The sequence below is a fragment of the Poecilia formosa genome, unplaced genomic scaffold (genome assembly GCF_000485575.1).
Source record: "Poecilia formosa unplaced genomic scaffold, Poecilia_formosa-5.1.2 Scaffold79, whole genome shotgun sequence".
NCBI classification, from domain to species: Eukaryota; Metazoa; Chordata; class Actinopteri; order Cyprinodontiformes; family Poeciliidae; genus Poecilia; species Poecilia formosa.
Window position 1 is genome coordinate 415374 of NW_006800018.1, and position 14285 is coordinate 429658.

A 14285-nucleotide genomic window follows, 5' to 3' on the forward strand; every position below is an offset into this window, starting at 1 on the left:
TGATTTATGCGTGCTGGCCTTTAAAATATCCCACTATGTTTGCCATAAGCGCCTTGAAGATTTGCTTTCACAAATGCCCATTGGATCACACAGTTCTCCGAGAGTGCAGCACCACAACAGCCTCATTCCTGTTCTATAAACCTTTGATTCTTTCGCCTTTCGCTCGCCTTCTTCCTCTAGTCTGCTTCCTCCCCGCACCCTCCCTCCCTCGCTCTTCCTCTCCTCTCCTCCTCCCCTCTCTGATTCCTTCTCCTTCTGCCTCACCTCGCGTGTCCGTAAAGCCGAGAGACGGAGGAGAGAGCGAAGGAGAGGAGAGGGAGCCGCTTGCTTTCTGCTGGCTCTGCATTATGGGAGGGAAAGCGAGGCTGAGGAAAGATAGGAGCAAGAGAGGGATGTTTGAGAGTGTGAGTGCTAGCAGCAGTTGAGCAGAGAGCTTGTGCCAAGAGAGGGAATGCAGCACTGCATTATGAAAGCCATAGGATATACCTCAGGTTCAACTGTGCGAGAGATTACAGAGCGAAGCGGCGGTCGGGGCGCGCGTTTCATCGCGTGTAACTCCCGCCATCTTTTAACGTAGAGAAAATGTGCCTTTTATTTGACGTTGCACTGCAGACTGGATCGCACACAGGGCTTCCTTCCCTCAAAAGTCAATTCCACAAGCTTCTATCATCTCATCCAAATCACATTATTCACAGAGCCTGGTGTTTCGGGGAGGAAAAGGGAGCAGAGAAGAACAATGGGGAGGATATAACAGGGGTTTGTTAGAAATACCATGGATGATTTTTAGGTCAACTCAAGGCCAAATGATGCTTTTTTTTTCTACACCTGCTTGTGAGCATGTAGGGGGGCCTCCCGCCTTAGGATGGAGATCTGTTATGCCCAGCTATTTTAGGCACTCACCCTGTTTCTGGCATCATCTGTTATTCGCTCAGGACGTTCCTGTGATACTGCAACAAAGATCCACAGGTTTTTGTTTTGTTATGTGGTGCCTGGGAGAAATATTCATGCATACACAAATTACGTAAAGTTATGATTATGAAGTAAATGAACTGAACTTGTATAGTGCTATTGCAATCATTTTGACCACTCATACTAAAGCGCATTACTAAGTCACATTAACACACAGTGTTAATGTCGGTGGGCAATTTGGGGTTAAGTGCCTTACCCAGGGGTTTATCGACATGTGGCAGGAGGAAGCTGGAATCGAACCTACAACCTTCCGATCACAAGATGACGACCCTCTACCCAGAGACCCACAGTCGCCCTGGAAGTGGAAGTAAATATGTGGTTTTCAGTCGTTTTTGTAAGAATCAGTAAACATGGTATTTGAATTCAACACCCTTCACTCTGATACCCCTAAATAAAAAGCCACCTATCATGCAAAATTCACTTTTTGTGCATTTTTGTATTTCCATTTGGTTTTCCCCAGTTGTCCCAATAAAATAAATTCAAGTTTTGAGGTTGGAACCTGACAAAATGTGAAAGATTTCAAGGGATGTGGATACTTTTTCTCTCAGTGGGCACTGTTGCATCCTGGGAAAGTGGGCTGTATTCCTCTGGTAGCCAAAAACTGATCAATTCCAGTAAAATTATATTTATGGCATTTATCGAATGTGATTGTAAGCTGGATTTGACATGTAAAATGGCTGACAGTGAACAAGTTGTGCTGTTGATGGATTTCTAGAGTGGTAAAATTTGGGGCAACAATCACTTGAGAGCATAAGAACCTTCCCTCGAAGCAAAGCCTGACATTAAAGACTGTCTGTGTGCAGAGTGAGGAGGAACCGATCAGCCAAAGCAGGCCTTTCGCCGCCGATAACGTTTTATAAACTCGACGCGTTGTGGCTCACAGTAAAATAATGCATTTTAGTAACTGCTTGCTCATTTTGACTTTCTCCACCCAGGAGGGTCAGGAGCTGATCCAGGAGAAGCCGGAGCTGCGTCCGGTCGTGCAGCAGAAGCTGGAGGAGATCAGAGAGTGCTGGTCGGACCTGGAGACCACCACCAAGGCCAAGGCCCGCCAGCTCTTTGAGAACAACAAGCCCGAGCCAGCGGTGAAGAGCTACTCGGACCTCGACAGCCAGCTGTCCCACCTGCAGCAGCAGCCCCCCCAGCTGGAACAGGCACACCACCTGCCCACCTTCAATGAGCAGCTCCAGAAATTCCAGGCAAGCGCTAGCGCCTTACTGGGTCGCCCCGAGGAGACATTTACAGCACCTATCAGTCTGTTAATGAGCAGCAACAAAACATCTCAGATGATCCAAACCTTCTCCTCAGCAGCAGCTTGTCAAAGAGGAAACTGTCATCCTCCATGTATTAAGTTCAATTCAATCAATTTTAAATTTAATTTTGCTTTAAAATTAAATGCAGACCCATTCAATAAATTGATTTTTTTTTCTTTAAAGTTTATATTAGGAACTCTAACTCTGAGTGAAACATTTTATATACAGGGTGGGTCATAAGTTTCCACACATAGAAAAAATAAACATTTTATATTGGACAACCGTTTTTATTTTTGTGGGACTCTGTGTAATCGCTGCACGTCTTGGAACACTTTGTGGTTGATTTGCAACATTTCCAGCTTTCTGAAACTTACAAATAAGTTTTGCCACAGTGCTGTGTGTGTGATGCTCATTCCATGTTTTCTGTTAGAGTTTCATGCAGCAATGCGACCACTTCCCAAGCCAGCCGTCGATATAATTTCAATTCTTTGCTCTTTTGTCAAACGCGTCATCTTGGGTGCCTGAAATATAAAAGAAATTTTACATTCTCCTACGTATGGAAACTTATGGCCCACCCTGTAGATTAACTGTTTATCCACCATCATCAGTACCTATGCTAACTAGCCTTAGCATTTGTGTCAGGTGGTGAACCAGCTGAGAGTAAGGGAGATAAGTAGCGCGTACAAGAGGGTGATTGACAGCACTAAGACGGTCCCCCTGTCTCTTATTGGTTGCTTCTGACTGACTGTATTTCTGCAGTTAGAACTGGGAACAGCATTCACATTTTATCTGTCTGATAGTGTCACAACATTATGATAATTTTAACAAATACGTGGAAAAAAATTGTAGTAAAATTTACATGCTGCAAGTTTAAAGGTTGTGTTTTTGAAACGAGCCTCATCAGAACATACGTTCTAATTTCATGAATGTGACTGTGTGTCTCACTCAGACTGCTGTCTGTGCACAGCGACTTACTAAAATTTACTTGCCAACTTTTATGCATTTTATCACATTACACCAAGCAGCTACAAACGTCAGTGTGTTCAGTCGGGATTTTAAGCGATAGACCAACATAAAGGCGTACTTACTGTGGTATGGAAGACAAAGGATGAATGATTACTTTAATAATTTTCTTTAAATGTTAAAATTTGAAAAGTGTGGCTCATTAAATTCCAATGCAACCAGCTGCATTCAGAAGTCACGTATGGTAGTGAGGTTCTAAAAGTATTTTTCTAATTGAACATCTCACAGGGGTCTGTTCATTTCCATCATCTGAAAATGGGAAGCGGATGGACAGACATGACCGTCCACCTAAGCTGAAAGGAGACCATTAGTCAGAGAAGCACAAGTCAGCTGGGAGAATCTGTGCATGTGGCAGCTGGACAATTCTAGCTGAGAAGAAAGCCTTGTGATGTCAGGTTTGCAGTTTGCCACAGGCCACGTCAGGGACGCTGCAAACCTGTGGAAAAAAGACCAAAACTGAACCTTTTGTCCAAAATATAAAGCATTAATTATAATTGCTGAAAGAAATAACACTGGTTGTTAGGGGTGCACCAATACATTTTCCTATGGCTTTCCACAATCAGTTCCAATCAGTTCCATGAGAAACCGATCTTATCCATTGAGCTTATCTAACTCCGCAAAGGCCTGAAAATCAGCCACTATCTCCTTTTCCCTTTTGCTCTGCTGAGAGAGAGCTGACTGACAGACCCGCCCACCACCCCACTGTTGCCAACTAAACAACTTTGTCCCTATATTTCAGGTCAAAGCAATTGGTATGGGCCAAAATCAGACAAAGGCAGACTAAACAGACTAATCATAAAAATCAGGATGAGCAATCAGTGAACCCCTGATGGACATCAGTTTGGACAAATTATCCTCAGTGTCTACCATGATGGTGGCGGCATCATGCTTTAATGAGCCGGGACAAAGAAGTTAGTCAGAGTCGGTGGGATTAAATCCAGGACATCACAGAGAAGAAGGGAGATGTAACACAAGAGTGGCGGTTCACCTGCCAGCAGGACAACGACCCTCAACATACATCCAGTGCCACAGTGGAATGGTTTGGATGGAATCGTATTGATATGAATGTCCAAGTCAGTGTTTTGATCTAAATTCAATTGAGAGTCTGGGGCAAAACGTGACTGAGGTTGTGCTATCTCACGAAGAAAAGACAAACCTTTCGGCCTTTAGATGTACAACGCTGGTAGAAGCTGAAGCTCAAGCTGCACAAGCAGTGACAGTGGGCTCTGCAAAGTATTAATTTTGGGCGTCTGAATAGAAACGCAGCTCACACTTGTCAGATTTTGAAACAGTATCTATCATTTTGTGCTACCTTACAGCTATGCGCTTGTTCAACAGGTTTGAGTAGTTCTCGAGGCACTGTACAGCTCCGTCTGAAACCTTTCAGTTTGCTCCGCGGTGGCATGTTCTCAAACGTAATGTTCAGTGGCATTAAAAAAATAAATAAATGAATGCCTCGTGTGCTTTTTTTATTCTTCAAGTGAGGCAAACTATTATGTAACCCTGATATGTTCTGACAGGAAAACAGCTGATGCGCTCTGTCCACTTTTCACATACAGTGGCTGCCACATGACCTTCCTCTTCTCTTCTCTGCAGGCGATGGAGTCTCAGATCGGGGACTTCTACAAGGACATGGGGGAGCTGGGAGGCCTGCAGGGCCTCAGCCTTCCCCAGCGAGGCCTGGTGACGGGCGACAAGGAGGGCGGCGAGCAGGCGGGTGAGGTGGAGACCCGCATCGTTCGCCTCATCGAGCCTCTGAAGGAGCGGCGCCGCATCCTGCTGGCTTCCAAGGAAATGCACCAGGTTGCCCAGGATCTGGAGGATGAAATTGTGAGTTTCCTCTTGCTTGATGAAAATCCATCACTCAGCTGCTGGTGATGAGACACACATGCGTTATGGTTTTAGTCAGAAGCCGCATCCACTCATCCAGGACCTGAATGCCATCTTAATTTGGGCTTTTAATATTGCATTTCAGCCAGTATTTTTTCAGGATACAATTTTACAAAGAATAAGAAACTTCAAATCATTTCTAAAACAGGAAGTAGGTGCACAATGTTTTATATATTTTGAATATTTCGTTAACAACTTCGGCAATGTGCAGGCATTCCTTGTAGCCTACAACAAATCTCTGGAGAAACTTAAATAATGAGTTATAACAACATTTAATTTCCCTTTGGGATTAGTAAGATAATTTTGAGTTGAATTGAATTGAGAAAGTGGTATGGACCGCCCTATGAGGATTTAATCCAAACCATAACCCTTTAGTTTGAATAAGTATCTCAAAGTGCTACAACAGAATAGTAAAAACATTTGAAAGGTATATAAAATAAACTTATTTGAGCTTTCCATCATGTTATAATGTTATTCCCTCATCAAAAACATACCTTGTGTGTTTGATTCTTTAATGCATGTTTGAGAAATCCTTTAATCCCCGTGGCAACCATTCAGCTGTGCCAAACACCCGGGTGGAGCAAGCAGCGCCTTCGAGGCGCAGCTCCTCCTCAGAGCTCCACTTTCCAATCGTTTCCGAGTCAAAAATTGTTCATGAATTGAAATGTGACCCTAAAAACTGGAGTTGGATTGAATCACTTGACACTGAAAGATTTGCTTCTGCAGTTTGCAACCTGCCTTTCAGCTGTGCTAAATATAGGTGCAGAAACATTCTGGTTCACATTTAATAAATTGCATTGCAGGTGCTAAGTCAATACACTTGCATATCGTCCTCGCAGTATTTTACACTTCCTGGTGATCAGCATATGTTCTGCATATTCATGAGAGTAAACATGATAAATGTAAACCTTGTAAGGGTTTGCTTGCATAACCTTTAAAAGCCTACAAAGGTTTTAAAACATCCAAATAGTTGGGGATTAATGTGTATTTGAGCTAGAGTGTGTATTTTTGACTGCATTAGTTGTCTCCTAACTTCTCCTCTGTAAGTTAAAAATATCTTGGAAGTTTTAGATTTTGAATTTAAATGACTGAGTTTGTGAAACGTAAACTCACAGTAGTGAGTTGTGCAAAATTTTTGCTAACTTTGTTATGTCTCCAAGAGTTGAGGAAAAGAATGGATTTTTTTTTAAGTTAGAGCTTAAAAGAAAATGAAAGAAGAAAAAGAAGCACTATTTCCCAGGGTGCTTTGCAGCAGATGTTTGTATCCTGTATTGCGCAGTGAGTGAGATTGATCTGCTTGAGTGTTAAAAGACAAAAAATAACTGTTATTTTCGCAACAGTTTGAGGACCATGTCTTATTGTTTAAGCCTTGTTCAAATTAATTGTTTCTGAGGAGAATCCCTTGTGATATTTAATAAAAATGCATCATCAGATATTTTGTACATGCAAGTTGAACCAAGAATTTAATTTCTTCTTACTTACGATAAGTACTCGTTTCAACTTTATAATGTGAGTAAAAACAACAAAGAAGCTGAGGGCAGTTTTCTCGCATATTGTGATATAAATATTTGGTTTAAATCACAATATTAAGTTAAAACAACTCCCAATTCAAGACTAATGAGCAATCAGAGTCTAAAAATAACCAATGTCCCTTAAATCAGCTTTGTTGCAATTCAAATTCTGAGTTAAAACCAAAACAGTTTTCCTGTCAAACTTTCATTTTCAAATTAAAACAACCTTCAAATGTTTTAGTGTGTGTGAATCAGAGACATTCCATGATAAATTCAAACTCCAGCACTCAGTTTGTATTTTGAACAATCATTAAAACTGTTTGTTGTGTCCAAGTTTATCATCAAAAGACCAGAATTAATGACATTTATTCTTATAGTGAGTCTAAAAAAAACATGCGACGAAAAAGGTTTAAAAAAGAAAAACTGGGAAAATTCATATTTCATATCGTTGCCGAAATTCTTAAATGTTCATTCTAAAAAATAATAATAATAAATAAACGATGCGCTTATCTTTGTTTAAGATGTGGATCCAAGAAAGGCTTCCTTTAGCGTCGTGTAAGGATTATGGGAATAACCTCCAGAGTGTGCAGCAGCATGTCAAAAAACACCAGGTACGTCTCATGGCCGACCTTTGGCTACGGCTAGCTGACAGGCGGACATTCTCACCCGAAGTGCTCGTCTGTTATTGGTCCTGCAGACGCTCCAGAGAGAGCTGACGGGGCGGCGGGCTCGGATCGAGGAGGTCTTGGATCGGGCCGCCATCATCGCCTCGCTAAGAACTCCAGAGGTGGACTTTGTGCGCGAGGGAGCTGGGCACGTGCGCCAGCTGTGGGAGGTGCTGCAGCTGGAGACGGAGAGGCGCTCCGTGATGCTGGACGCCGCCCTGCAGTCCCAGCAGTACTACAGCGAGGCCGCCAAGGTGGAGTCCTGGCTGTCGGGGCAGAAGCTCCACGTCGCCAACGAAGAGAAAGGCACGGTACGTTCGGACAAGTGGCTCGCTCGCGCATGTGGGCGTCGATGGCGAACACGCTGCGTCTGCTGTAGCTTGACATTACGGTGACCTTTCACAGGATGAGGCCAGCACCCTGCAGCTGCTGAAGGCTCACCTGGCTCTGGAGCAAACGGTGGAAACGTATGCTGAGACCGTAGGCATGCTCTCCCAGCAATGCCAGCATTTACTGGAGCTGGGACACCCAGAGAGGTTTGCTGTGGACTTATTCAGGCTGTGAAAAAGTATTTGAACTCCTTACAGATTTATTTTGTGTTTACTATTGTTATTTTTTTATTTTGACTCACTAAAATGTTTCAGATCATCATATACATTTAATATTAAAAATAAGACTAAAAAAAATCTAAATAGTTTTTTGATGAAACAAACTATCCATATCAATTTTCAGGTAGGGCCACAGCAAACCCAGAGAGGTTTGCTGTGGACTTATTCAGGCTGTGAAAAAGTATTTGAACTCCTTACAGATTTATTTTGTGTTTACTATTGTTATTTTTTTATTTTGACTCACTAAAATGTTTCAGATCATCATATACATTTAATATTAAAAATAAGACTAAAAAAAATCTAAATAGTTTTTTGATGAAACAAACTATCCATATCAATTTGGCCCTACCTGAAAAGCTGTTTACTTCACTTAAAATAATAAAAAAAGAAACAGCTATCCATTTGTTTGTTTTGTTTTGTTTTGCTACACTTAAGTTATATGTGACACATAATTAGAAATTGCTTTGGGTTTATTTTAAATATAAACCCAAAGCAATTTTGGGTTTATATTTAAACCCAAAACCCAAAATTTAAATATTCACAGAGAGAACACAAGTCTCACCTCCCTGGAAGTCGGCCTCTAAACCTGCAGGAGACAAAATACAAACCAAGAAACTACAGCAACCACATTTACATATAATAATAGAAATTATAATATCGCTGAATAATACACAGTGGGGTTTTTTTGTTTTCAATTTCTCTCGCCACGCCCAGGCACAACTACAAGCCCAAGTCTAAACAACTTTTTATTTATTTTTTTTTTAAGTCTGATTCTAATTTAAATCTAATTAAGATTCTGCATCATGATCTCAAAATGGCTGTTCATTTTTGCAAACCTTTCAATATAAGTGCGCCAAAACTTCTTAACAGGAACGTAAGAGTCTGTCAGTGACGAAAGGCTCTTTGACAGTTACCTCAAACGCTTGACGGTAATTTTTGCCACATGAGGTGGAATGACGAATCACTAGGTTTTGGGTCTAATTTTGTCTGAAAATGTATTTGATGATCCAAAACATTTCAGTGTAGCACAAAAAAATGGGGGAAAAACAAGAATTGTGTGAGGAGGAGGCAAATGCTTCTTTATGGCACACTCGGGTCGATTATTTGTCTGTTTGTGGCTGCATCATTGTCGTTTTCTCTTCTTTCCACAGTGAGCAGATCACTAAGCAGCAGTCCCACATCGACCGACTGTATGTGTCCCTGAAAGACATGGTGGAGCACAGAAAAACCAAGCTGGAGCAGCAGTACTGGCTCTACCAGCTCAACAAGGAAGTTGAGGAGTTAGAGAAATGGATCACTGAGCGCGAGGCCGTGGCCAGTTCCACCGAGCTGGGCCACGACCTTGAGGAAGTGACGGTTAGTAAACCAGCATGGGTCCAGTGTCTGCTTTACCCCAGGAAATATATCGGAGGATAGAATATGTGCAATGATCTGAGAGCACAAAAATAGAAAAGAGGGACACAAACAACACCTGCATTTCATTTCGACTTTGACTTGTGCTTCGCATGAATTTGCGAATATTCAGTTAAGCACTGAATAAGGTGAAAGTGTTTAATGTTTTCAGTCTTTGTCTTAATTTCCCTCATTCACTCGTGAGTATTCAGAAACAGCAAGGGTTAAAAACCGTACATGATTTCATAAAGACGCCTCGCTGCGTCTGCTGGTCGGGACTCCAGTAGGAACTCCCTCAGCCACGTGTGAGGGAGGAATGTGTGCAAAGTGCGGTTTTACTTTGTCCTGTTGAAATATTTATGGAGGAGATCCGGTGTTCGCAGCAGTGGCTGCTGTGTGTCTCCAGCAGTAGACACACTCTGCTAGAGGTAGGACACGCCCTGGACAGGTCGCCCGTCCGTCACATGACAGAGCTCATGATCGAAGATAAATCATCAAAACATCAGTGGAAACATGCAAAAGCTCCTCAGTAATTATAGGAAGAGTTTGAGTCTATAGGGAGTCTAATATTGATTATTGAGGAAGGTATAGATCTTTTTCAACACGGTATTTATTAAAATGGATGCAATATGAACACTCTATTACTTTTATCTCTTGAGAGATGCCTGTAAGTTAATTGGTAATTTGAATCAGCATGAATGTGTCAAATGAATCGTTTTGTAGTTCGAATAATTTTGTAAACCAACGAACAGTATTTTGAATAAAAAATTATTTTTCCAGCAAATGCATCTAAAATTTAGTGTTTGGATCATAATTATGAACAGAGTGCTGCATTTTATATGTCAACGAAGTAATACAGCTATTCCGTCCGATATATTGAATTTTGATGAAGCGACTCCACAAAACAGCAAAAATGTGTTACAAGAGGAAAACGTGTAGCTGCTGTGTTTTTGTTAGATATACAGACAACAGTATGAATTATTGTCAACTTCAGAAACCTAAATAATTTTTTTATCTAAAGAGATTTTGTCAAAATAAAAATAAATCACCACTTTTTTCCCCCCAAGATTTAGAGGGGGGGAAATCACTTTTGGCATAAAAAATTAGATATTATTTTTAGGAAGGTGGTGTTATATAATATAAGTTATTAACCCACATTCTTCTCACTCATTTCCTTCTTTTCCATCAACATTATGTCCCAATCAGTTCAACATCTCGCACTAACATCTATATCAGGTGTAACAGTGAAAGTCAGCATTTTGTGCAGATGTTGTTTATGGCCAGATACAGACAGGAAGTACAGATTACATTTAGCGTTTTACATTTTATCATGTACTAATATGTTTCTGGTCCTTATGGGGTGTGTGTGCGTGCGGGTGTGTGTGTGTGTGTGTGTGTGTGTGTGCTCCAGGTGCTTCAGGAGAGGTTCACCAAGTTTGCCTCCGAAACCAACAGCGTCGGCGAGCAGCGCATGGAGCAGGTGAACAAAATGGTGAACGAGATGATCGACTGCGGCCACTCGGACGCCGCCACCATCGCCGAATGGAAGGACGGCCTGAACGAGTCGTGGGCCGACCTCCTGGAACTCATGGAGACGCGCAGGCAGATGCTGGCCGCATCCCAACAGCTGCACAAGTTCTTCACCGACTGCAAAGAGGTAGAGTCAAAACAAATGACATGTGCCGTGACTCGTCCTTCTGACGTGCAGGGAGAAGGTAGACGGCCCAAGTCTGGTGCGAGGGATCTATTTTTAAAGCGCTCGTGATGACAACGCTTTCCCGTGCTGTAGGTCTTGGCTCAGATCACGGGGAAGATGAAGCAGCTGCCAGAGGTTAGGGCGTGCCAGGCCAACATCACCAATCCAGCCACCCTGCAGAGACTCATGCACTCCTTTGAGCATGCCCTTCAACTGCTAGTCGCACAGGCAAGCGATAAAACTTCCCTCTGCAAATCAGTTATTGCGGGATGTAAGAAAGCGTCCTTTGATCGGACAAGCGACGCGACTTCTCACGTCTCTTCCGTGTCTTCGAAGGTGAGGCAGCTCCAGGAGAACGCTGCCCAGCTCAGGACCATCTACGCCGGCGAAAAGGCAGAGGCCATCATGGTGAAAGAGCAGGAAGTCATGGACGCTTGGAAGGAACTGCTGAGCTCCTGCGAGGCCAGTCGCATCCAGGTGACCTCCGTGACCGACAAGGTGCAGTTCTTCTCGGTGGTGCGTGAAAACCTAATGTGGATGGAAGGCATCATGGGCCAAATAAGATGGGATGAGCCAAGGTGAGGCATTTGTTTCTTCGCTGCCGCTAGTTTGTGTTGAAGTTGCTGAAAGCGTGCGAGCATCGAGTTGCACCAAATGTCTCTGGGTTCTCGTGCGGACGCAGCGGACGTCTTTACATTCTGTGTGAAACGAGGCAACCTTGACCTGGTTTAGTGCTCTGTCTTAATGGTTTTAATTTGTAATTGTAAAATTATATCATTAAGATATATCTGACAAAAAATGCAAATAAAAAAAAAGGACAAGCTTACTGACGATCACAGGTGCATTTCATTTGCTTTAAAAACTGCAAGTAATTATAGAGAATTTCTTCAATGTTCGTTTTAAACAAAATAAAATTGCCAGCTCAGTGCTGAGGTTCTGAATGTTGTTTTGGACAAGAAGCTATCAAGCCTAAGATAATGCTGTCTGGTATTTTTGCCAAGAGGTTGTCTCACAGGAACCTTTCATAAACTCTTTAACGCGTTTTAAAACCCCTTTTTAACTAGTTGGAGATGCAAAATAATAGAAATCGCTGGTTGCCAGGTTTCATCATGAGCCATTTAACACATATTTAATTCTTTACCTTCCACAGGTTGTTATTATGAACTTACCGTATTCAATCAGTCTTTTCTGAACAATCTTGACCTGTTTGTTCACAGGGACCTGACGGCTCTGGGAGTGATGATGAAACATCACCAGGATCTAAAAGCCAAAGTAGACGGCCGCAGCAAGACCATCCAGCAGTGTGCAGACCTCGGCAAGATTTTGATAGCTGCAGGCAACCCAGCGTCAGAGGAGGTGGGGAAGGGAAACAAACGCACATTTACTGGCACACATAAAGCAGCATTGCAAAAAGTCACCATCCTGTCTAAACTATCTAAACATGTCGCAACAGATACAAGAGAAGTTGGACAGTCTACTCACAAAGCAGAAGGATCTGGTCGAAAAATGGGACAAACACCAGGAAAGGTTACTACGCAGTAAGTACACAGATGCTTAGCTGCAATAGAAAATGGACTAAGACTATAAACAAGGAGGCACTAGTATGTAAAAATCAAACATTACTTTAGCTTTAGGACTATTATTTGAGCTGCAATCCATATTGGAGTAGCACGAATCGCAATGCGCGCACACACTCAAACATGTAAATACCAGCTTTACAGTTGAGTGGGCATTAATTATAAAACATAACATGATTATGTAAGGTAAGTGTGCTGTTTGTGTACGGTCACTTCCAGAGCAAGAACACTTCCAGTTTGCCCAGGAGACGGTGAAGGCAGAAGCCTGGCTGAAAGCCAAGGAGCCACTGATGAGCTCCAAGCAGCAAGAGGGAGAAGAGGCCCAGGCCCAAACAGACGAGGTTGAGCAGCTCATACTTCGCCACGAGGCCTTCCGCAAGGCCGCTGTAACCTGGAAAGAACGCTTCAGCTCCCTCCGCCAGCTTTCCGCAGTAAGCTTTACTGTAGATGAAAGTTTAATCGTGTCTGCTGCAGCCACAGTTTAACGCTGCAAAAAAAAAAAAAAAAAAATGACCACAGGATGCTGTGTTTGCTTAGCAGACATTTGCACATGCCAGCAGTTGCATCATTGAACGCATCGTGTGATGAACGCATTTCATGAACCCTCACTCGGTCGGCCTTCCATGCTACTTTGATTTGTGTTTAGAACGACGAGCTAAAGACGCATACAGGTGCGTCTCAGCGAAATCACAAACCAGTTGTTTGTGTCAGTGGTTTAATTTAAAAGTGAAACTCCATTGCGTACAGAAATATTTATTTCAAAATTCATTCCTGTAAATTTACATGATTGTGGCTTTGATCTGATGAAAACCCAAAATGTGGTTAATACAACCTCATCATACAGGATCTGCTCACTCTATTGCTCTTAAAACATGCTTAATTATTGTTTATATATTTAATTTTTGTGCATTCTTAGCTGACAGACTAGGGAACAGTATGGTGTGTTTAGTTTTCTTAACAATGTACAGGGAAACTGTTTTTTTATTTAAACGATTTGCCCACACACAGTTAGTTAGTTTGGACATTGCCTCCCTTTGCTATTCCGCTCGATTGAAATCTCTCTTCACTGAGAGTATTGGATTTCTCCCCTTCACTTGGATTACCCCCAGTAGAATTTCTACCGGGCCAATCAGTGAACAGAAGGAGAAGTTGTGAAGGACGACCTCGATTTTCTGCGCTGTTTTAGAAGTGTAGGCTGCTTGTAGTCTTAGCAATGGCAGCGGACAAAGTGAACGAGTCTGCGTCATCTTTGCTACCAGATATCGAATTAACATTAACGGCCATCTTGTTTGGCTCTGCAGCAGAGGGTAGTTTACATCACAGGCAATTTCCAGTAAGCTTCATATCGTCAAACTGACACATTAGATACATCATGGGCATTACATAGTGGATTGTGTAAAATTGAAACCTTTAACAGAGTCAATGCCTCCAGGAAAAAAATTGTTTCTCAATAGCTGAGAGTCCAGACCCTCTGTACAAAGAAGGGGCTGGTTTTCACCTGGCCAGGCTCGTGATCTTTATTGTATAGTAAATGGACAGGAAATAGGGAGCATGGACAGAGACCAGGAATTTAACCCAAGACAACCATATCGAAAACTACAGCTATGTGCAAAACTCTGGACACGTTGCTATGACATCAGAAATGAGGCTGCTTTTCTGCACCGTCAGCCCTTCTGACCACCACTAGCAGGCGACGTGGGT

At 42.4% G+C, this 14285-nt stretch overlaps 1 protein-coding gene across 3 annotated transcripts in view; it reads left to right on the forward strand.

The window, feature by feature from the left end:
- Positions 1 to 14285, forward strand: part of sptbn4a (spectrin, beta, non-erythrocytic 4a) — a 32736-nt gene that overhangs the window by 10509 nt on the left and 7942 nt on the right. For 2 of the 3 annotated variants that reach the window (XM_016673566.1, XM_016673567.1), the window contains 12 exons: positions 1905 to 2168; positions 4842 to 5075; positions 7168 to 7257; positions 7344 to 7622; positions 7717 to 7847; positions 9071 to 9275; positions 10723 to 10968; positions 11101 to 11235; positions 11344 to 11585; positions 12225 to 12363; positions 12461 to 12545; positions 12804 to 13015. In XM_016673566.1, coding sequence (XP_016529052.1) covers positions 1905 to 2168; positions 4842 to 5075; positions 7168 to 7257; positions 7344 to 7622; positions 7717 to 7847; positions 9071 to 9275; positions 10723 to 10968; positions 11101 to 11235; positions 11344 to 11585; positions 12225 to 12363; positions 12461 to 12545; positions 12804 to 13015 — 2262 coding nt within the window. Of the gene's footprint in view, positions 1 to 1904; positions 2169 to 4841; positions 5076 to 7167; positions 7258 to 7343; positions 7623 to 7716; positions 7848 to 9070; positions 9276 to 10722; positions 10969 to 11100; positions 11236 to 11343; positions 11590 to 12224; positions 12364 to 12460; positions 12546 to 12803; positions 13016 to 14285 lie in introns of those variants that run through there. The other variant, XM_007556429.2, reaches the window with a different exon arrangement.